Source organism: Prionailurus viverrinus, chromosome D4 (genome assembly GCF_022837055.1).
Source record: "Prionailurus viverrinus isolate Anna chromosome D4, UM_Priviv_1.0, whole genome shotgun sequence".
Taxonomy (NCBI): domain Eukaryota; kingdom Metazoa; phylum Chordata; class Mammalia; order Carnivora; family Felidae; genus Prionailurus; species Prionailurus viverrinus.
In genome coordinates, this window is record NC_062573.1 from 65,216,112 (window position 1) to 65,240,746 (window position 24,635).

Consider the following 24,635-nt stretch of genomic DNA (forward strand, 5'->3'; position numbering starts at 1 on the left):
GAAAATAATAGCTGAATGGATACCCTGTACTGTTCACCTTATCCCTTTTCCCTATTAAATGCAAGGACAAAGCTTTTGGATGTTTACCTAGATAGTTTATGGCTTTTCCACATTGGTCTGTGTTTTTACTTGAAGTGCAAATATGTGAGGCAGATGTTAAAACAAGTGACATAATGTTTACATTAAGTTGCATGTTTTGTTTTTGTAGCCTTAAATTGGAATGTGAGAAACTGGCAAGTGAAAAGACAGAAATGCAGAGGCACTATGTGATGGTAGGTATCAGAGATTGTCTTTTTTTCCTTTTTATGTAATATTAGCAAATATGTGTTCTTGACATTATAAAACACGAGTTAACGAAATGCTTGATTTTTTTCTTTTTGCAGTATTATGAAATGTCTTATGGATTAAACATAGAAATGCATAAACAGGTAAGCTTTAGTTAAATCAAGTTGAAATGAGAAATTAATGACGATTCTATAAAACTGGCTTTATCCTCAATAGTGGGAGGATTTGTATGCTGGTTTTCTGCCTTGGTTTCCCTTCCTGTGAATTGGTGACAGTGTTTTGCAGCAAGGGTTGCTTCTTGACAATTACAGAATCTTTAAATGACTAGATGAGAGGTGCTTTGAAAATGTGAACCAACCTATTTACAGACTGATAGAAATTGAGTCTTGAGTTGACTTTTCCACCTGTATAGATTTAGTCTTCTCTTGAAAGATCTGGGTATCCTGTAGCATTCTGGAATTCAGAATAGCTAATGTTTTTTTGCTAGTTTGGAAAGCAGTGTGGTCTTTTGGGGGAAAGAAGGATATTTGGGAGTTCCCTAATCAGGTTAAAAAATGTATGACTAACTATGGGGTTCTCCTTTATGCTTTGGGGTTGCATAAAATGATACTCAAGGTTAGTGGCTTATTAGCAGACATCTTTTTGAAAAATTTCTCAATTGATGCGGATTTGGAGGTGAAAAAGCATTCTTTTATGGCCACAGCATATGTTGGGAGTTGCTTCAGTCCTAGTGGTTTTAAAAGCATGAAAAGATTAGTGACTGGAAAGCTCTAGCTATGACTATGAGTTTGCAAGTTCCCATAAAATTCACACTTATGGCTACTATAATGGTGTATAAAAAGAGTATTGAGCTGGAACAAGGCACTAAGGACCTCATAAGAGAAGAAAAGCTAAATGATTGCTCAGCCCAAAGGACCCTCGATTGAGTAGTCATTGTCTGCCAAAGAAAGCATTAATGGCAGGGTGTAAGTATTCTGGAGATATGCTGACATTCACTTTTTCATCAAGACGCTGGTACAATAAGTCTTTTAGAAATCGATTGCCTCTTAAAAAATTATCATCAGATGAAGTTGCACAGTTGGACACATTTCAAAGTGCAACAATACAATTCTTACTTGATGTATATGTGCTATTTCATCTCAAACCCTTGTTTCATTAAATTAAAGAGCATGGCTGACCGGCTGGGGCACAGTGGAGAAATTGATTAGTTCAGCCTTCAGATCTTCCTTATATTCAAAGACTTTCATTAAGCAAGTGTGTTTCAGAGTTGAATTCTGCTTTTGTAACTCTGCACTCTTTGATTTTTAATTCATCATAGATTTCATAATGTTAAGTTACCGTCTTGTACAGTAGATCTGTTCTCAGATATGTTTTTGGAAAGAGACAGTTAAGTTCAAGGCCTTTCATTAATAATATAATTGGGCCTTTAAAATGCTGATTTTATTCTGATTTGCAAAGTTGGTAGCCTAGATTATGTTGGGCTTGTGCCTTTGTTTTTTGTGTGTTTCAGTGGCTAGTGTCTGACTGAGGCAGTTGTAACTTGTTGATAGTAATTGGGCAAGAAGTTGTATGGTCATTTAAATGAATTATGCAAATAAACTGGGTGAAGAGTTGTAACATGCCACTTTTTTTGTAAGTTACCCTAAAGGCACATATTTTGCTAACAAATATCATAGAAGGGTAAGAGGAGACTGAGTTTTTTCTTAAACTCATGAACTCAAAGAATTTAATAACTTCACCAACTCCTTTACAAGGAAGCACCACCTCCGTATGATGTTGTATGCTGGTGCAGGATTTATTGGGGAGGTAAAGGAGGTGTATAATTCTTCTGGGTTCCTGTAGGTTACATTACCTCTTCGTCATCAAGTAGGAAAAAGGAAGAAGGGGTGAAGAGGGTCAGGAGCCCCATGGTGTGAAAATAGGTTTCTAATGAGTTTCTATACTCTATTGGGCATTTGTGGGTATATATTGTCCATCCATGAGCCAGTATGCATTAATAATATGCTGTGTGTAATTGGCTCAGTAATTTGAAAAATGTGAAAAGCTTAGAGATGCCATGTTCTTCATGGTAGGGTATTAAGTCCCCTGAAATTTAGTTTATACTGTAAATGCTGACAGACCCTTAACTAGAGTGGTGTGCAAAGCAGTGCTATAATTCAGTTTAAAGTGGCCTTACATTTGAAAAACATCCTTCTGAATGTCACACATTAATAATAAGTTCTGAGGAGGCATTTGGTGCAGCTAGTAATCATAATTCTTATTAAAACTGGTGACGTCTGGCCCCCAGGGTGTAGCCAGGCTCAAATTGATGCTTTTTGCCGCCTGATCACCAGCATGGCCTAAGTGCTCATTATATTGTAGAGAGAGCCTTTGGAGCTCTCATTAGATTTGACAGGAATTCTCTCTGGGGGGAAACTGGGCATTAGCGAGACTCCTGACAGGCTGGAATTAGTCCTGCTTTATGGCTTATAACCAAATGCTAGCAAGGCATCATCAAGGGACACAAAAAATTGTCATTTCTGACAACATCTTTGTTACTGAAAAAAAAAAAAAAAAACACAGCGATGGGGAAACTTTCCGTGGAGAGAGCTTTAATGTTGTTAAGATTTGTCTGCAGTGTGACTACCGCTCTCTCTCCCCACCTTTCAGCGGGTTTGTCGACAGAGTGAGTTGTAGAGATTTCAGTGTCAGATCTCACCACCGACTTTTCCGTCTGGAAGTTTTAAAGTGGAAGTGCGTCCAAATCGAGAATGGTATAATTGTGGTTTCCTTACTTGGTTTTGTGCCCACGGTCCATGTTTATGTTGTGTCAACACTTCCTGATAAGCCTTCCCCTTACTTTCTCTGTTCCCATTTGTGGCTGGTTACTGAAAAGTCAGCGGACTAGGGATGGTAATGGGTACTTAAATTTGTTATTGTAGCGCTAAGACAGTTTTTTTGGTTTTTTTTGTTTTGAGTCTTTTATAGATCTCTGCCTGTCCTTCTCTCTCCAGGTAGATCATAAATTTTAGGTATATCTCTACAGGAGAGGTGGAGACATCTCATGAAAAATTGAGGCAATTTGATACCACCAAAGTGTTAGGGTGCGTTAGAAAATAGCAGGTTAATGTGAATCTAGTTGTTTTGAGGGCTGTGCCTAGTGTGTTTGGCAGTGTGATCTTTAAAGTTTTGTTTTCTGTCATGTGGTGTGTGGTATTACCTCATTTGATAGTTTTGGAACAAGATTCACTGTAAATACATAAGCCTTATTTATTCTACTTGTGTATCTTTTCAGCGTGCTGATGAAGCCATGCCATAAGTTGTCTTTAGTGGTGTGAATTTATATAGCACTTAACAGTTTTGAAAAGTGATTAGCCCCATCCTGTGATGAGGTATTTTGGGTAGGTGTTTTGATCTGCCTGCAGCTCTGGGCCTGTGTTCAGAGTGTGGGATTTGTCAAGCCCAAGTTTCTGTTGCAGCTGGATTTGGGTCACCTCGTCCCTAGAATTTACGGCTTCATTCCTTTACCCACCCCGCTGCCATTGGAGGATGAGGCTAGTGATGAAATCACCTTTAGGCCTGTGTGGTGGCCCAGCCTGCCTGGCTGTGTGTCTCTCCTGTTCTCTCGCTCTTTGTGCTGACAGCTTCATGATACACAATCACATGGGGCCTCGGTGCATGTTCTAGGAGTTCGTGAAAATCAGCAGTACTGACTGGTCTGTGGAGGTCACAGCCATGGGTCGGTAGAAAGTTGTAGCCAACCGAGCAATACTGTCTGCAGGTTAAAATATGTCTAAGAACAAAAGAAAATTTGAAACTGTTGTCGGGACTCCTGGTTGAGGCCGAGCTCACAGCCAGCGAGTGTGATCAGTCACTTTGTCTCTCTGTGCCTCTCTTCTTCTGAAGAGCGGGCAGAGTAGGCACTCGGGGCTCTCCAGGGCGGCCAAGAATTTAAAAATAAATGAAAGGACTAGCTCTGGAAGGAAAGAGGTATTCTGCAGTGCTGGTTGTGGGGTGGGGAAGGAGAGGAGAAAGAGAAAAAAACAGATGAGAGCCTAACCAAGCTCCATGTGATGTTGCAGCCAGCGTGGTGTCTCAGACCACGTAAATTTCGGAGTGACAGTGCTTCCACCGTTTTGATATGTGCTTTAAAGTTTCCCTTAAAAAATAAATTGTTCTCTGGTAGTGTTTTAAAAGTGCTTAGGTGGCCCTGTTAAGGGTTCACCTGTGGGTTAATCCCTTAGATGTGACTTACTATTTGTCTGCAAGTCTTACCTTTCTTCCTGCTTTTTAACCATGTGTGTTTTCTGTCTACTGTTCTCACTTTGAGATTTTTTTTTCTAAGTCCACATCTCAGAATGGGAAAAGACTAGCTGGAGTACTTGCACTCAGAGTTAAGCTCCACCAGGTGTTAGTAACCTTGTGATACAGCAGCTGTCATCAAGACTGAAGTGGTCCCCAACTTTACTTCAGTAGCCAGGCCTGCCCTTGATAAGCATCAGTTAAAACAGAGAAAGTTCCCTGTGTATTTAGAACCCACATTTTGAGGCACAAAGTTAGCCTTTGTTTTTTTATTGGCAATCAGGGCGATTCCTCCCTACTTTCTGTCACCCTGCCCGACCCCTTCAACAGTCAACTAGTTCACGGTTTCTCTCCAGAGCCTGGACTAGGGTGAGGTGAGGTATGCACTTGCCTTGGGCACAGAATTTAAGGGAGGGTTCACAAAACATAGTCCTTAAGATAAAAATATTTTTAAAATTCAAAATTAATGCCAAAAAACTATGAGGAACCAGGGGTGCCTGGGTGCTTCAATGTTTAAGTGTCTGACTCGATTTCAGCTCAGGTCATGATCTCATGGAACCCTGTGTCAGTCTCTGTGCTGGGCCTGTAGCCTGCTTGATTCTCTCTCTCTCTCTCTCTCTCTCTCTCTCTCTCTCCCTCCCTCTGCCCCTACCCCTGCAAAACAACAACCCAAAAACAAACTCTGTGAGGAACAAAATATGTGATCTTTATTTAGGATGGCCCTTGGTGTAAAATACAGTTCATTTAGGGGACTTTGATTAGTGACTGGGTGAGTCATTGACTAGTTGCCTGGGCCTCAGTTTCCCTTTCTGTAAATGAGGTTAGACTGGGCAGGTTCTCAAGTATGGCTTCTCTTAGGAGAGGAGAGTCATCCCTCCAGACCTCACCTCCAACCAGTGTTTGAAACCCAGTGCTTGGGTTGTGTATCCATTGAGAAGAGTCTTTGGCCAGAGGGCTTAAGACATTCCTCTTCTGTGTTTATTAAGAAACACAGAAAGAATCTGTTCCTTTAGCAAATATTTAAGTAAATCATCTTATGTGGTAGTTAAACTAATGATATATTCAGTTTTGGGCTCATGGAACCATTTTAGTTTTCCATAGATTTTGAGTCTTTGCTCTTCTGTTATTAAATATTTGTGGTCTTCAGGAGTGGATTAAATTGGACGAAACTAAGAAACTGACTGGGCTTCTCATAGGCTTGGATTGGCTGGATTATCCCTACCACCCCCATCCCTGTTGCTTACTGTTACTTCAGATTTTGAAAATTGAGATTTTTTTTTTAGAACTCTAGTACCTTTAATGCTGAATATTTGGTATAATGATTTTTAATTAAGTTTTAGGCAGTTGTTTCAGAGGGTGGCTAATAACTGACAAGAGTAGGCATTTATAGATAGAAAACAGTCCTCACCAATGGGATTGGTGAGTTTTGCAATATGAAACATGCCATAGTATTGTTCTATGACTGTAGTTGGGTGTTTTGAGTTAGAGTGCATGCCCGAGTGTGTGTGTGTGTGTGTGTGTGTGTGTGTGTGTGTGTGTGTGTGTAGGTGTGGGCACTCGTGGGAGAGCTTTTCTAATTTTTTTCTGAGACGTAGCTTGATCTGAAAAATGAAAAAAATTTACAGATATGTTTAACATAAATTAAGATATTCATTTGTTGTTATTCACTTGGCTTAACAAAAAAATGGTTTCTAAAATTGTTTGCAAAATGATGATGTTCACAGAATCGTTTACTTTATAGACCACCCACTTGCCATGCGTTTTATGAAACCAAGAAATGTTGACATAGTGTTATCATACAACCTGTGAATTTGCACAAACCTGTATTTCATCATTTCACATTTCAATTTTTTTAAGTTTATTTTGAGAGAGAGAGAGAGTGAGCATCAAGCGTGAGTAGGCGAGGGGCAGAGAGAGAGAGGGAGAGAGAGAATCCCAAGCAGGCTCTGTGCTGTGAGTGTGGAGCCCGATGCCGGGCTCCATGTCACAAACCGTGAGATCATGACCTGAGCCGAAATTAAGTGTTCAACGTTTAACCGACTGAGCCACCTAGGCGCCCCTCACATTTCAGTTTTTAATCATTACTGAGTTTAATTCTGTTTGCCTGCTTTGAAGCAACATGAAAGCAACTCAGAGCACAATGTTTATAACCTTCCCCTACGCATTCTCGCACAAGGTATAACAAACAAATCTTGGCTTTTCTGGAAGTATTATTTGCTGCTTAGATGTTCTTTGACCACAAAACGTTAGCCAAGAAAGGGTAGGGTGAAGGTCATTTTGGATATAAGGAAAAGACTGGGAGGAAAAAACAAACAGAGACTTCCATCCATTGAATTTATTTTTTCATCTGCCAAATAGAGAAAACTGAAATGTGGTGTGTGTGTATTCCACTGTACATGTGGGAGAGGTAGAGTTGTGTGTACAGCTATTTCCTGTGTACTGGTAGATATTCATTAGATTTTCATTATTCACTTGATGAAGTGGAATCAGTTTTTGAGAATGTAAGTATGTTTGAGTTTTGCACGTTCAAATCATATGATTTGTACAGCTGCCGAAATACATGCAGTACTGTATTGGGTTTGGTGTTAGTGCTGTTATTGGTCTAACTGGATTATTAGCCAGTGGTATTTTGTGCAACATGTCAGTAAAACGCTTGAAAATGTATCACCAGACTTATACTTACAGATTTATAAGTTATAAATATATTATGTACTAATATATTGTATACATTTGTAATAAGTGGAAATTTTACGCAGAGGGGTTAAGATACAAGTTCTCATCACATCCTCCATGCCCCCTATTGGCATGTCCTGGGCGGCCTCTGGGATACGTGCACTCTACTTTAGAGACCACCAGCTTATGTCCAGACGCTCATGACTCCAGCCCTGGTATTGGGGCATCTTTAAAGTAGTGAAGGCAAAACCCCTTTAGGATCTCTGGGTATGTTGGTATGTCTGTTCTTTCTGATTTTGACTTCTTACTCCAGTAATGGCCTCTTTGCCCGTCACTCACACAGCTTCGTGTGTCTGCCCTGATCACTGTCCTTGGTAGTATTACCAGGTCACCTTTGTCCTCCTCTTAACAAGTCCTTTATTCCAGCCAGTGGGTCTCCTCTTCGTGCCTGAAAAAGTGTTGTGTGTTGTTGTGTTTTCTTTATAAAAAGTCCAGGCCTTTTTGTGAAGCTTCACATGGACTTTCTCAATATCCTTCAAGGTCCAGTTCAAATAACAACACTCATGTGTACTTCAAGGCCTTCCACGACAGCTCCAACAGTGGCCTGTCACACCACTGATTTTTGCTCCAAGTTCTGTAATCATGTTTTTTTCATGTGTGTCTTTTGTTACTCCCAAGGAGGCTGCGGACTGCTTGAAGCTTGCATTCGAGACTTCCCTCCGTACCCTTGCCAGTGGGTTGGACTGAGGGGGCACTTGTTTTGTAGTGTTTAATGTGCTTCCTATGGAGGGTGCTACTTGTAAGCATTGCGGATCCTGAGCCTGTATGAAAATCAGGTAGAAGTTGCTTGGCAAAAAAATCCCACACATTTAAAAAAAATTTCTTTAATGTTTGTTTGTTTATTTATTTATTTATTTATTTATTTTTAATGTTTATTTACTTTTGAGGGAAAGACAGAGCATGAGCAGGGGAGAGGCAGAGAGAGAGGGAGACAAAGAATCTGAAACAGGCTCTAGGCTCTGAACTGTGAGCACAGAGCCTGACACGGGGCTTGAACCCATGAACTATGAGTTCATGACCTGAGCCCAAGTCGGACGCTTAGCCAACTGAGCCACCCAGGTGCCCCTAATGTTTATTTATTTTTCAGATTACACACACACACACACACACACACACACACACACACACACACACACGAGCCGGGGAGGGGCAGAGAGGGAAACAGAATCTGAAATCCGAAGCAGGCTCCAGGCTCTGAGCTATCAGCACAGAGCCTGACACGGGGCTCTAACCCATGAGCCATGAGATCATGACCTGAGCCAAAGTCGGACACTCAGTTGACTAAGCCACCCAGGCGCCCCCCCAATTTTTAAAAAATTTTTTAAATGTTTATTTATTTTTGAGAGAGAGAGAGAAAAAAACACCCCACATGTTTTTATACACAACATAGCTTTTCCCCAACAACTTTGGCCGTTTGTGGACATCTTACAATCCTTCAGTAAATCTGTGGAATCCAGATTGAAAACTTGAGCCAAGAGTAGGAATCTGGGTCCTAATGCTGAAATTCAGAATGAAATCTCTTTGAGGCGCCTGGGTGGCTCAGTTGGTTAAGCATCCAACTTCGGCTCCGGTCCTGATCTCATAGTCTGTGGGTTTGAGCCCCACGTCGGGGTCTGTGCTGACAGCTCAGAGCCTAGAGTCTGCTTTGGATTCTGTGTCTTCCTCTCCCTGTCCCAGCTCTGCCTGCACTCTCTCTCTCATAAATAAACATTAAAAAAAAAAAAAAAAAAATGAAGTCTGTTTGATATCACTAGATGTTTTACAGGACTTTAGTTCTCACATAACCACTTTTGCTCAGTTGTTTTTCTTTTGGAAAAGTGATTTATGGTCAGAATATCCAGAGGCTTTTTAAAAAAATTTTTTTAATGTTTATTTATTTTTGAGAGAGAGAGAGAGAGAGAGAGAGAGAGAGAGAGAGAAAGAGAGACAGCACAAGTGGGGGAGGGGCAGAGAGGGAGACACAGAATCTGAAGTAGCCTCCAGGCTCCAGGCTGAACTGTCAGCACAAAGCCCGATGCAGGGCTTGAACTCACAAACTGCATGATCATGACCTATTTGAAGTCAGACACTTAACCCACTGAGCTACTCAGGCACACATCCAGAGGCTTTGTAGTGGGGAGTTTCATTATAGTGATATATTTGGGTTTGTACTGAAGAAAAGACAGCGAAAACAGAAGTAGTGTGTGGCCTAGTGTGTGGCCGAGGACTGGGTTTCTGTGTGAACTGAGTGTGTGTGTGCATCTCTGTCCCTGAAGCCCCTGTGTGTCTCTTCAGGATGACCACAGCCCCTAAATAGAGTTGTGGATTAGTTGCTTGTAATGCATTAAGTGTAAAGGCATTTAACTTGCCTTAGTTGCCAGATTTAATAATAATGATCATACCCCTTGATGATTTACTTTTGGCCGTTGCATGGTTCCTTCACCCACCAAACATTTTATTGAGAATTTCCTTTTTTTTCATGTTTATTTTTGAGAGAGAGAAAGCGAGTGTGCACACAAGTGGGGGAGGGGCAGAGACAGAGGGGTCATGATCCAAAGCGGGTTCTGCGCTGACAGCAGAGAGCCTGATGCAGGGCTCAAACTCATGAAGTTAGATGCTTAACTGAATGAATCATCCAGGTGCCCCTGGAGAATTTCAAATAAACAGAAAAGAGGAAGGAAATACAGAGTGAACACCCATGCTATCCCCACTTGTATGATCCCAGGAGTCTATAAATTAACATTTTGTGTTATTTGCCTGTCGCATACCTTACAAAGAGCTTTTGCTCCCCTCTCCCCAATAGATAAGCAAAAAACTCTGGAAAACTTGGAAGGATTTGTTGGAGGGCCAGGCATTTCTTTAGCTACCTACCCTGTTTTAGACTGGTAGATGAAGAAGGGCTTTTCTCCAGGTACATTTTAAGATTTCCATCTCAACAGGTGTTTACAACATTTTATAGTACTTTCTCCTGGACTCACCCTTTGTGTTTTGGCCTGGTTGTATTAGGGGGATCCACCATTATATGGTGTTAGGGTGCTTTCTTTTTCAGCTGTCACCTGGAAGCAGAGATTTGCACTTAACAGAAAAGCCAGACTCCCTTTCTCCCCAAGCCTTCCTACTTTTTAGTCTTCCGTAATGTACCTTTAAGGTGCCATCAGCATGTTTGCTGTGGGGAATAGTTTGAGCGTCCTTAGGTAGGAAACCAGGAAATAATTGTGCTAAAGGACTCTGATTTTGAACTTTGTATGACTGGAAACTGTCCTATTAGAGAGTTTAAGTTGGCCTCAGAGGCCATGGGTGGTGCAGGGATATGAAGTGCCAAAAAACAAACCTCTTTGAGGACCCCAGCATAAGGAGGAGGCTCTCCAAGGCTGGGCCCTCCAGGAGCACAGCCTTTGTCTCCCGTAGGCGCCTTTTTGATGCCTTGAGCAAACAGCCGGTCAGAGCCTCTTACAAGTAAGGTGACCAGCCAGTGTATTGACACGCACAGACACAATAGAAAACTGCATTAGGAGGCAAGCCGTTGGGATTTGCAGTAAATATATTACAGAACACAAGTGACTTGCCGATACTGCTTGTTTAGCAGTTTGCAAGGGCAATGGCAGTATGGATTTTTGAATTAGAAGGGAAGGGCTGTTCTTTCTCTGTGCGGGAACATCTAGTTGATGGCTGGGGAGAAAATTGATTTAGAGCACAAAATGCAGCCGCCTTTATTTGTGCCATTTGAAAGGCTTCTATGGATTAGTGAGTGAAAATAAAAAGGTTGAGTTCAGTTTAGGAAAGGAGGTCTTAACATTGATCTGCATCTTGGTCTGGAATGGAGAGAAGGAAGGTTGGGCCACTGGGATGGAGGAAGGGTATCCGATGTCCAAGCAGCCTGCAGCTACAGGTGCCCACTCAGTTCCTAGTTGTCTTTTTCAGCGCTTTGGATTTCAGAAGTCAGCATCTCGGGCTGATTGTTGTAGAGTAAGCTGATTTGGGACATCAGAGTGAGCAGTCATGGCCCCCATCCATTGAGTGCCCATGTACCCTAGGAGCTGTGTATAAGTCCTCCCAGCCTCCTTTTGTGTGGTTATTATTCCTGCTTACAAAAGAGAAGGAAGGCTAGTGGCGTAGGGGATGGGAACAGTGCCTACTCCATGTAGGTTAGTTGTCGGGAGTGAGTTTCTCACATGGGAGCAATTACATTGGTTCCTGGCACTTGGACACTTTGAGGGAAGAACACCTGTTCTTGAAATTGATTATCTAAATATATTATTGGTCACTTTGAAACTATACCCTGTTGTTGGAATTCTAGGCCATGCTCCCATCTTGTTTTTCCAAAGCCCAACAGCTTCCTTCCTCCCTATATCTGAATCATTCACTTCTCATTATTTCCCCTCAAATAAAAAATTACAAAGGTTTTTATTTGTTTCCTTCTAAGATCAGAAGAATTTATCTTTAGGCTCAAAAGGAAATGTTTTTGTTTTGTTTTGTTTTGTTTTGTTTTAAGTCACCCATTGGTAACCTCTGTTGTCTAAGGAATCTAGAGGAATTAAAATGCCTTATTTAGGCTAAGCAGCAAAATGTCTCCTTGCAAGGCAATGGTCTTAAGTATTTAATACAGCTACCATTGAGAATAGAGTTATGTGGAGTTTTTTTCATTTAAGGGGATGGAGGAGGAACAGAGAGGATTTGGTTTATTTTGTGGAAGTGAGTTTTGGGGGAAAAAAAGGATGAGAGCTTCATTTTTTTTTAAATTTTTTTAATGTAGTGTGAAAGTTCATCTCTTAGTTGGAAGAGAGATTTTGTCATCCTTAAAAAAAAAGGGAGATTAGGATTACCAGGTTCAGTTGTTGCTCGGTTTGAGAAGGAAAAAGTCACCAGCCTTGGTGAGGTATATATACAGACCAGTGTCCTTTCAGCTTGAGTAGACACTTGTGTTATTTTCTCCACGTACTCCTTGGGCTTGGGATTTTTGTGGACTGTCACCTTCATAGCTGCTGCTTATATGCTGGTATTTGGGGAAGCAGGAAAAAAAAACACAGGAGGGAAAGCAGGGCCATTGGGATTAGACAACGTGGAAGATTAGGCTGTTGGCTCTTACTGCCAGGCACGATGCAGTAGAAACTGGACATCATCATAAGTGGGATAGAGGAGAGCACTGCTCAAATTGTGTTCCAGTTGTGCCATTACCTGCTCTCACACTTAATTCAAGGCTCGGCCACCTGCTGACATCTGTGTCCTGAGAAGCCCCATGTTGCTATCTCTGTGTTGAGCTTGAGAGAAGCAGTCCTGAAGTCCTGAATATCTGCAAGGGGAAGCACGAGGTTCTCCACAACCCATTCAGCCTGCCAGTTGGCTTGGGTTCTGGAGCCTTTTCCATTTGTGAGCCGCTGGCTCTTTTACAGTGCTTGGGCCACGAGCTCCTGCCTGCAGAGCCGGTCTCCTTGCACAGCTACCCAGAAGATTGGAATTGGATCGCTGAAATGTGTCCAGCTTCTGTACTTCTTAGCTGACCAAAGGCCAGAAGCATACCACTAACTCAAGAGGGGAATTGTTGACTTTTGAATCTCCTAAGAGATCTGTATTCCATAATAGACTTACCCAAGATGCTGTAATATTTGTACATTAACTGAAGTACAGAAAGGTGTCACATTTTGACTACATGTTTGGCTTTCTCTAAGGGTACAGAGATTTTTGAGCTAGTTGTTGAATTCTGTATTCATTCTTATTCTTGACTAATGCATCAAATATGGCTTACCCACCTAAAGAGCCCAGACAGATCAATGTCAGTGCACTGATAGAATCTTGTGTAGCCATTGTTTTGGTTATTATTTTATCACAAGGTCAGATACCTCCAAAAAGCTGTGATTTTTATTTTTATTTTTTCTGATTAGCTTGTGGAATTACTCTTGTCAGTTTCCTTCCAAGTACTGAAATTGCTCAGGGTTTGTGTGGAATGAATCCCAATTGTTGCTTCTCAAATTAAAACAGTGTAAAAGAGAAGGAGCTTTTGAGTAGACTTTGCACTGTGAGAATATTGGTATTGACACCATTTATAATTTGGAGTATAGTTTGAAGACCAGATTCTACTGTTTGTCGCATACTGGTTAATATGGCTGTAAAGAGGAGATGAATGTGGCTACTTTTCCAAGTCTATTACTCAGGAGGACTGTAAATTTGATTGGCTGTTACAATTCTAGCAGAATCATTCGATTTGAGAGCAATAGAAAGATAAGATATCCAATTACCCAAATGATTTGCAGGGTTAGCCAACGTTGTCATGGAGACACGAGTTGGAACAAATTAAATTTTAAGCAATAAAATAATCTTAAAGCCCGTCTGGGAACAAGAAAATTTGGCAGTGGCACTTACCTGAATTGAATCTTAGCTTGACACGATGTTGTTTGACATTGATATACTGTGGGGGCCTAAACTTATATATGGTGCAACGTTACCTTAAAAAAGGAGCTCCGCCAAACCAGTGAAGCGGGGAGGGGGTGGGAGGGGTGGGTATTAGTATAAAGTCAGGATATTAATGTTTATTCCATGGCCTAAATGATAATTAGGGTCTGCGTTCCCAGAAATATTTTGTATTTAAGGATTGAAATGCCTTAATAATGATTAAGCAGCATTAATTGGACACTTGGAAAAAAAAAGATTTATTTCATAGCAGCATGCAGTTTCTGGAACTACTGCTGTTCCCTCTTTGTGTGTGTGTGCTCGCAGATGTAATAGAAATCGTGTGGATGTCTTTTGGTGGGGGTGGAGGTGTAAGTATGCATATATTTGCATGTACAAACAAGGAGATTTTGGCACATGCCCCTGCACTGCAGAGGATTCTCCGTATTCGTTAAAATTTCTACTTTGCAGTGCTGCGTGCAGACTGGAAAATTGCCTTCCAAACTTTAGCCGATGGCCTAAAACCTGAGTAAGCGTCGGTCTGGGGCTTAGGAGGTTATTTCCCCTCATTAATGTATTGTTTAACTGGTTCCTGGCTTGTGCTGCGGATTTGGAAACAGCCGAGTGGCCCAGAAGGAGGGAGGGGAGGGCCTTTTATCCACATGTCTATTAGACAGATGGAGATGAAAATTGGTCTGAGGTCAGGCCATTTGCAGTGTTCTCTCAGCCTTCGATTTTCCTCTCATCCTCACCACAGATCATCTCAAATGATTCAGTAATGACCAAAAGTGCAACATTGACCTTTATTCCCTGGTGGATTACTGTTTCACAGTCCAAATGGCAGGAAGTCTATTCTGTTCTTCCAGAAGGAGCTCAGCATTATTGAGGCAGCCCAGCCTGGTGGGAACCAGTGTAACAGAATACAGGGTTCAGTTTGGTTTCTGCTGCTCTGGGAAACAAGAATTGACATGTCCCAAACCCACATAATGAATGAAAGGGTATCTGGGATGCTTTCTAAAAACACACATAAGCATATAAATTGATTTGTCCATTTGTAAAAGAACTGGTGAGTTACAGGAGTAGTGACTTCTGGTGGCCTGTGGCTTATAACTTGTTTTCACATTCATGGCCCTGATTGTTCCCCCTTCTATGTAATGCTTCCTCAGTATAGCTTAGACAACACAGTGACATCATAACGCTGGTTCATTTTCAAATTACAAGTTGGCGTGACAACTCAGTATAAGGGGACTCCGGGTTTTTCTTTGACATGCTTTTAATTGTATATATTTTTGGTCAATCCATGTAACCCTGAATAAAATATCTCTCATGCAGCACCCCTACTCCCAAAGTGGCTTGATTGTTGTTTTGAAGAGTTGGTAATTTTTTTGTTGCTTAGATTTTTCCACAGATGGCATTGTGATGCTATGGTCAGGGTTGTTTTTTGTTGTTGTTTTTTTTTGTTTTTTTTTTAGTAATTTAATTTATATTTAAAATGATATTCCTGTTTGCCTCCACTTGCATTGCTGAGTAAATACTCTGTGAATCTTTAATACACTAGTGAAGTCTGTCATCTAGAATCCTTGTACTTACCCTCTTCTAAATATTTAAAAACTTTTGCAAAAGGAGTATGCGTTGGAAATTTTCACCAGCATCCCACATTTCATTTTAATCATGATCTAAGATGCTTTTCAAGAAAATAATTTGTTTCTTGACTGTTGATTTCACTGTGCGCAGGTTCTTTTTCTACCTCAGTGGCTCCCAGCCTGTGATGGCTCCCCCTGCCCCCCATACTTGCTGCATTCTGGAGCTTTGTGGGCTTCTTCGATTGTGGATTGGAAAGAGAATCCCAGGTTCCAACTGGGAAAGGCCAGAACCTTGTCTTCCTTCCCAAAGGACCACCTTTCCAGTAGCTCAGCCTGTGAGGAATAAAGCCCAGGGGTGGGACTTCCCAGTTGAGACTGAATTTGGGGCTCTGAAGGCTTTGCCTGGGTGCTCACCATCACACACCTGTATCTAACTTGTGGCCATTCTGCTGCCATGCCACATGGTACTGATGGGCTAGGCCTCCCGGTAGGGTAGCTCCTTTCTTTCCCTAAGAAGTTGCTTTGGAAGAAGAATAGCAGCCGTCATGCATGTGTGTGGGTCATTCATCTGCAGCATGCTTTTTAAAGTTTGGGAACCCCTGGGGCTGGAATTTCCTTTCCCACTATCTGGATTGGCTAAAGATTCCAACCTGTTTAGGGAAATACTCAGTGCCCAACTATTTATTCAGTGATCTCCAAACAAGATGTGGGAAACGAGGCAATGGTTAATGGTAAAGCTAATAATGATGGCTAGGGCTTTATACAGTTAATGTGCACTGGTTGTTTGCTTTGTCGTGACGGAAGACGTGGAGATGGTGATTGTAGACGGTTGGAAGTCAGTACCAACCAAAGACAGGTTACACAGTTCTAAAAGGTAGGTGTTACTACATTCTTTTGGGAGGAAAATAATGTTAACAATTTTTGAAAAAGAACAGCCTCCTAAACCCCATTTTCAGAGGTAACTGGATTTTTGCATATTCCTGTGCAGTCTTTGTCTTTACATAGGCATGTTTTATTTTCGTAATTGTAATTTTAGCCTTCGTGCCAGGATGATGTAGTCTGCTTTTCCTCCCACTAACCCTGCTATTGTATGATATTATCTAATTTCTCATGAGTTCCCTAATGACTAAGACCCGTGAAGAGGGTGAAAGGTGTGGGCTTGCTCTGGGTGCGTTCCAGGAGAGGCTTGTTCTCTTTCCAGAGCGAGAACAATAGGTGGTGACTTCATGGTCGTGTTCTGTGACTCACCCCACGGAATGTATCTTGAAAACCTTCTGTGGCATAGCAGTGCATTTTCCTTTAAGGGCCACCAAAAGCTGTCTTTTTCCATCACGGGACAAGTCCGTACTATTTCATGTGAGCAGCACTTGCTGAACTCCGTAACAAGGGTTTCTGAATAATGGAAATGTGCTGTTTGAGCCCTGAAACAGCTGCGATGCTTTTGTCAAGGATGCATCTTTACCAAAATGACAAATTAAAGCCCAAATGCTCTGCTTGGCAACAGTTGGGTCAAAACATTTAAGTCATTAATTAGAAGGAACTGAAGGGGGAAAATTTTTACACAAATACACAGTGTTGCAGACTCAACTTCATCTTGGAAAATGCAACTGAATTCTTACAAAAAAAAAAAAAAATGAGGGCAACCCTCAAGTGGGGCCTGCCAGGCTTGTCATTTGCAAATAAATCAAAAGACCATCATTGCAGGACAGAGAACCAATGAATAGAGTTGCTTTGTCATTCTTTGATGGGCCCCACACTCAAGCCTGCTATTAAAAATGAATGCATTCAAGAGGCTCTGCATTAAGAACATAAACAATTAAGGGCACTTGAGTTGCTCTGCTGAGAGCTTTCTCCGGAGATGCAGGCCCCTACAATCTGCCTCACGAGGAGCCAGAGAATGGGAGCAATTAGTGTTGCTATCTCAGCCCCAGCAGCCTTCAGCAGGGGTTTTTTTCCCTCTCCCCTTCCTTTTAACCCCTCCTTGTTTTCAGAGGAGCCGGGAGTGTGAAAGATGGGGAGGGGGGAGGATGGAGTATGCGCCCAGTTGGAAAGGGCTCAGGTTTAGAACACGGTAGGAGCTGCCAAATGAGGGGGAGGTAGGACATAAAAGTTATTATCTGCCAGTAATTGGTGACTTCTGTTCTGATTAATTGAGCCACTAAAGGGTTTCTGTCATCTGGTACTCTTTGTTTTGTTTTAATCATAGGGTTTAAGCAGGGGCGAGACTACATTGCCAGGGATGGAATCATTTAAATGAATATTGTTTGAGGTTTCCCACAGTAGGCAAATGTGCTCCTACCCCCGCCCCCCCCCCCCCCCCCCCCCCCCGGTTGTGTTCCTGCCTTGCTCTAATTTGGTAAAATTGAGTGGAGAAGGGCTCCGTGGCTTGTGGCAAGGCCTTGGGGGAGAGATGGGCCTGACCTCCCTACCTGCTTGTTTCTGACCCCAGACAGGTTTTGCTAACCTTTCAGCCCCCTCTCTCTGGGAACCTGTACAGATTGACAGGTGTGAGAGGGTCGACCCTGCTTGTGCACTAAGCAGTTGTCGCTGCGGCCACTGTCCTGGTGGACCATGTTTTCAGCGTGGGTTCCTGGTCCAATAGCTGCAGATCATCTGGGAACTTGTTAGAAATGCAGATGCTTGGGCTGCAGACCTCTGGACTCAGTCTGGGGGTGGGGGGGGGGGTGGGCACACAGTCATCTGTGTTTTAACAAGGCTTTCATGTGATCTCACTGCACCCTTAAGTTTGAAAACCACTGACAACCTCGTTAAACCATTAAAACCTCAAAGAGACACCAGACCCTTTCCATTTGGATTTCCCCAAAATGTGGTTAGTCATTTATCTACGTATTTATATTTTAAACAGAAAGCTACTCTGATTCATTAGAATATAAGATAAAATTATCTTTCCATTAGCGTACCTGTGAAGCAAGGTGCCATCATGCTGGGATGGCATGTGGAGGTCTGCTAAATAGCCGACCTTCTGAAGAAGGTCTCCAGGCAAGGAGCCTTTCTCCTCCTGTAAAGGACAGGGCAGAGTATTGAAAGATTATTTACAGTGTTTTGCATATATCATTTTAGGTACGCAGTTTTTATTCAAACATCTTGAATTTTTCTTAGGTATATCAGATGTCATCTTTAGGATTATAGAAATGTATTCGTGGATGTGTTTTTGTGGAGTTTGCTTTACGGTGGAGCTAGATTGTCTGATGTTAGGTCTGACACACTGATTCTCTCTGCCTGTGAAGGGGAGGATGAAAATGCAGAGAATGGGGCGGCTACTCTTTATTTGCAATTTATTAACGGAGGTCCCTTATGAAATTCGTGCTCTGCCTTGCAGAGCACTTCTGCCGTATCAGTGACAGACTGGGGCCACTTGTTGTGGTACCATTGTTGGCTGAGGAATAACACGCTCTTGGCTTTGAGCTGCTGTGGTCCTGTTTGGCTGTATTGCTTAGCAAACAAGGCTGAGTTCATCAGCTTTGTTTCCGGTTTTGAGTGTGTCCCTATTTCCCACTTCTACTTCTTAGAGAAAGGACTAGGCAGAGAAAGTGGTTTCTAATCTTGCTTTATGATCCTGGGCCAATCATTTCCTTTAGACATTGGTTTTTCCATGTGTGATAAGAGGGTTGTAAGAGGCTGGGCACACCCAAAGGGTTTCAGGGTTTAAGTCAGTGCCACTTGTCAGTCACAGGAGTAGTGAGTGGGTCTGACCATTCTTTTCTCCCTTCCCCATGTAATCATACACTTAAACAGTAAATCAAGGGTGGTGTTCCCAAGGCCACTGGAGGGGGAAAGAAGTTACAGATAACCCTGCCACCCCAGCATAATTACTGTTTTTATTTTGGGTATCAAATTACAGTGCTTGGCCACATGCGTATTTTTTTTTTTTTTTAAATAGGCAGCCTAACACCACATCTTTGTTCTTCCCCTCCTGCTTCACCTAGTAAATGTGTTGGCCATTTAAGCATCATTATCCATAAAAATGACTTTAATGGTTGCTAGCCATGCCTTTGGGTTGATGTAGTATATTTAAACATTCTCCTAGTATTAGACAACTGATATATCAGGAGGGCAAATGTTAAGTTTTTCAAAAACTCTGCAGATGGTTGTGATGTGTTGAACTGCTCTTATATCTTTACCTGGCTTTTTCTCTTTTGCTTTGAAGCGAGTGCCGCAGTGAACAGCTTCATGCATGGAATGCTTTTCATCTGAACTATTTCCTTAGGATAAATTCTTAGCTGTGGGAAGCTTTACCAAAGGGTTTGAATAATTTCATGCTCTTGAAACACATTGCCGAGTTCTTTCCAAGACGACTATACCAATTTACTCTGTCATCAGTAATGTTTGATTGTTCTGGCTTCCCAGAGGACTCATCATTGTTGGGTTTTATTAATTCTTTTTTTTTTTAATAAACTAACTTAACTGGTGCAGAATGACCCACCTTGGTTGTCAGTGAGATTGAACTGTTTTTTGTGGGTTGGTTTTTTTTTTCTGTATTTCAGGTTGTCAATTCACAGACTCAGAAACTTCCAGTCATAAGGGATTTAGAGATTATTTATTCCTTTTTTTGTATGCTTTGTTTTCATGTTCTTGCCCGTTTATCTGTTGCCAGACACTTCTTACCAACACTTTACTGTGTTTTTCTCTTGGCTTCCCACTTGGTTCAAGGAAACCAAAAGATCAGTTTGCCAGCCCTCAGCACAAGCAGCATTTTTTATGATCCTTCAATTTGCAATTTAATGGTGGTGGAGTTTCCCCTCCCTAAGCAGACTTTGGGCAAGGTGCCATTCATTGGATTGCTTGGAGACCCATGGACAATTATTCTTAAGCAGTCTTCGCCCTGTTTTGTGCTTCAGACAACACTCATTCTGTATTACTCTGTGTAGTGGAGAAATGGGCAGACGTTGGGGAGTGGACTCTTCAGGCTAGTAAGTAGATGGAAGGTATAAGGAGTATGAAAAACTGGAGAGCCGAGCTCTTCGGAATCATAAGATCCTACAACTTTTAAGTTCAGATGCCTGGAAGAATATGTGTTCAGTTCAAAAGCCCCGCAAAAATACTCCAGGGTTTGGTTCATAGCTGGCCTTGGAGGTATTTGACCATATTTAACTCAGTCAAAAAATACATGTACGTGGATCTTCTCCTTGCTTAGATATGATTTCTTCATGTGAACAAAGCCTTATTCAAACACTGTTTAGACACATCTGGTTGCATCTTGGTCATTGAGTTTAGGGTGTGTGGAGATTCCATTTTAGTTTTAGTGAAACATTCCTTTCAAAGTGTGTTGAATGTATACCGTGTGGTCAGTGTTGGTGGGGCAGGTATGGCGAGGAGCTGTGTCCCTGTTCAGTGGATGTCTTGTTCTCATGCTTCCCATCTTGCACGGAGAAGACTTTAATGCCAGAAAAAGTAAGAAACTGGTAGGAAACTGTGCAGAAGCTTTATGTAAATGTGATTTTAAACAGAGGCTTGGGGCGCCTGGGTGGCTCAATCGATTAAGCTTCCACCTTTCTGCTCAGGTCGTGATTTCATGGCTTGTGAGTTCGAGCCCTGCATCAGGCTCTGCTGACAGCTCAGAGCCTGGGGCCTGCTCCAGGTTCTGTGTTTCCCCTGTCTCTCTGGCCCTCCTCCACTCATGCTCTGCCTCTCAAAAATGAATAAATTAAAAAAAAAATTAAAAAATAAATTGACATAGAGGCTTAGTTTGGTAAATGACAGTAAATGCTGTGGAAGATCTTGAAGGGCCTAGACAAGTGTTTTTGGTGTTATGGGGCAGCTTCTGACTGGATTTGAGACAGGCCTTCAAGAGTCGGGATAAGAGTATTAACACTTTGTCTTTTTTTTTTTTTTTTCCTTCAAGTTTATTTTGAGAGAGACAGAGAGCAAGTGGGGGAGGGGCAGAAAGACAGAGGCTCTGAAGCGGGTTCTGTGCTGACAGCAGAGAGCCCGATGCAGGGCTTGAACTCATAAACTGTGAGATCGTGACCTGAGCCGAAGTCAGATGCTTAATCAACTGAGCCACCTGGGTGCCCCAAGAGCATAGCACTTTGTAGTAGTGTAGCTATAGTTGACATATTTGCTCACTTGATTCTGATGAAACACTAAAGTAGGTTGGCAGAGACCTGGGGCCCAGCAGTTGAAGTGACTTCCCTGAGGACACCTCCTACTCATTTGCTGAGATGCAAACCCAAGTTTTTGGATTAGGAGAGCCAACCTTGTTATAAGCAAATCAGTATGGGGAGTTGGCATTGACAAGGAGAATTGAAGATCTTTCTGGACAGGCAGTTTGAATTCCTGCTTGCTGCTTCAGTGTGGCAGCTATTCATGAAATAAGGCTTGATACTGGAGCCTTTCACCTGCTGGTTAAGCTTCTGGGCACTAAGTTTCCTTGCAAATCTGGTTTGGGGAAAGCTCTTGAACGCTGACTTAATGTTGTTGCCTTATGTGGTGTCAGAAATACAAGCACAGGGAAAGTTTATTTATAAGCGTTATGACTATTAGCAGGGACTGAATATAATCTTCAGCTTTGGGCAGGAGAAGGATTTCTAGGTGGAAAATATGGTTAGCCTTCAGGTTCCCCCCCTTCAACGTCCCCCCCCACCCCCGGAGTTGTCCAGCCCTCGGAAGACGTAGAAGGCAGTCTTGAAAGAGTCACAGAACTTTCTCAATCCCTGCTGAAGCAGGGTCACGTGTCCAGCTTAACCTGCTTGCAAACTCTGTGGTCAGGAATTAGAAGCACAAGTGGAAAACTGCACCTTGTTAATTTGTGCTAAATGAAAGGTCTTATCAGAATATCCTTGCATTCAGGCAAGAGGTAATACTGAAGAATTATTGTCAGTTTTTATGCTATCATCCACACTGTTTTATTTAAGGGCTGGGAAGAATGTTTATGAAACCGTCCTGGGGTGGGGGTGGGGGGTATTTTAGAACGCCCAGAGCATGCTATCAGGGAAGCAAGTGGCATCCTCGGGAGGGTAGGTACTCTCTTTGTGGAGAACCAGGGCAGCTGGAGGAATGTCGATAAGTCAGAGGTGAGATCTGAATTCAGCTTCGTGCCTCAAAATCCAGCTCACGTGTCAGAGGATAGTTTAAGATGAGGGCTTTGAGACCTGGCGGAGGAGGGGACAGCTGGGATAAGAACCTCCTCTGTTTTTCTTATTTCCATTCTTTCTCCAGATCATTTATTGCGAATTCCTGGGGCAGATGGTATGGCTTTTGATGTTTCTTCATTGGTTTGAGCTTTGATCTTTAACCTTCTTCTGTTTTCGTTCTTACCTACTCTCCCCTAATTTATATTGTCTCTGCTTTAATCTGTACTTTTCTCCTTTTGTGTTTAGTAACTCTGATATTATTAAAGGTTCGTGAGTTCATTCCATTCAGAGTCTTAACTGTCCCCTGGCAATTAAGTTTAGTTCTCCCTTAAAGCCATTTTATGTAATAACACATATAATTATTATTACAAATTACATCTTCTTAAACAAAATAAATTCCATTAACAGCCCTAGAAGAAAATTAAGAATGGCTTCTATAATTTTGGGGTGTTCTAACCCTGGCATGAAAGCCAGGAACACAGGAAAAAATTCTTTATTGTGACCACATAAAAATTTAAAGTTACTTATGGCAAAAAAATCCATAGTAAGCAAGGTTGAAAGACAAGTGGCAAGCTGGAAAAACTATGGGAAAGGGTCAATATTTGTCATATGGAAAGGAGTATTACAAAAAGCGATGAAGAAACACCAAAGGAAAAATAGAGAAAAGGACATATAATGTGGATCAATAAATTATATGAAAAGATGTTTAACTTAAGGGAGAATCTAATGCAAATAAAAATAAGGTCATTTTGGGGCGCCTGGGTGGCGCAGTCGGTTAAGCGTCCGACTTCAGCCAGGTCACGATCTCGCGGCCCGTGAGTTCGAGCCCCGCGTCAGGCTCTGGGCTGATGGCTCAGAGCCTGGAGCCTGTTTCCGATTCTGTGTCTCCCTCTCTCTCTGCCCCTCCCCCGTTCATGCTCTGTCTCTCTCTGTCCCAAAAATAAATAAACGTTGAAAAAAAAAATTAAAAAAAAAATAAGGTCATTTTTTAAAATCTACTAGGTGGATAAAGATTTTAAAAAGGGGGGCGCCTGGGTGGCGCAGTCGGTTAAGCGTCCGACTTCAGCCAGGTCACGATCTCGCGGTCCGGGAGTTCGAGCCCCGCGTCAGGCTCTGGGCTGATGGCTCAGAGCCTGGAGCCTGTTTCCGATTCTGTGTCTCCCTCTCTCTCTGCCCCTCCCCCGTTCATGCTCTGTCTCTCTCTGTCCCAAAAATAAATAAACGTTGAAAAAAAAAATTTTAAAAAATAATAAAAAATAAAAAAAAAAAAAAAAAAAAAAAAAAAAAAAAAAAAGATTTTAAAAAGGTCAACAAAACCCAATATTGACATTGGGTAGGAGAACAAGCCCCCTCATAGACCAATGATACTGTAAATTGTAACCTTCTCTGCTGGGTACTTTATCAGCATGCATTACAATGTAAAATATGTATACACTTTGACCTAGCAGTTTCACTTCTAGCGATGCCTTTTTATTCCACACAGAGTTTGTAATTACGGAAAATTAAGTGAAGTATGAATATCTACAGATACCAGGAGTGCTTAAACACTAGCATGCTTGTATAGTGGATGGTGTTCTTTTTTTTTTGTTTTTTTAAGTTCATTTATTTATTTTGAGACAGAGTGCCAGCGAGCACATACAAGCAGGGGAGGGGCAGAGAGAGAGGGAGAGAGAATCCCAAGCAGGACTCCCCCACCCCACCCCCTGAACTGTCAGCGAAGAGTCCAACACAAACCGTGAGATCATGACCTGAGCCGAAATCAGGAGTCAGATGCTCAACCGGCTGAGCCCCCCAGGCGCCCGTCATATGTGTATTCATTGAGTGGAAAGGTACCCATATACGTTTTTTTTTTTTTCCTAGACATAACATATTATGGAAAAGCAGTGTTTATAATGGGACCTCTTCGTGTAGAAGTAGCTGTTTCCCCTCTGGGCTTGTGTGCACATATATAATGAAAGTCTGGAATGATGCTTTCCAGAATCACCAAAATGTTAACTAATCATGGATGATAGACTTAAGGTTATTTTAACTTTCTTTTTTATTTCTGTATATACAGCTGTGTGTGTGCCTGTGTATGCTCAAAGTGAGCATATATCATCTCTAAAAGTGGAAAATCTTAGGAGAAATTTTGAGAAGGGGAAAATACGGAATACTGTTGGAATGTATGGAGTGGAAGCTGACGACCCACAAGTCCACAAAGGGCATCCCTACTCCTTCACACGTACCCAAACATATAGTGCAGAACCCTGTTGTGAAAGAAAGGGAAGCCCGCCCATACTTTCGAGGAGAACCATGA

The 24,635-nt window shown here is 42.0% G+C and overlaps 1 protein-coding gene across 5 annotated transcripts in view; it reads left to right on the forward strand.

Annotated features, from left to right (window-relative positions):
• Positions 1–24,635, forward strand: part of TLE1 (TLE family member 1, transcriptional corepressor) — a 91,557-nt gene that overhangs the window by 3,483 nt on the left and 63,439 nt on the right. For all 5 annotated transcript variants that reach the window (XM_047829843.1, XM_047829845.1, XM_047829846.1 and 2 more), the window contains exons 3-4: positions 209–272; positions 384–428. In XM_047829843.1, the coding sequence (XP_047685799.1) occupies positions 209–272; positions 384–428 (109 nt within the window). The remainder of the gene's footprint in view (positions 1–208; positions 273–383; positions 429–24,635) is intronic.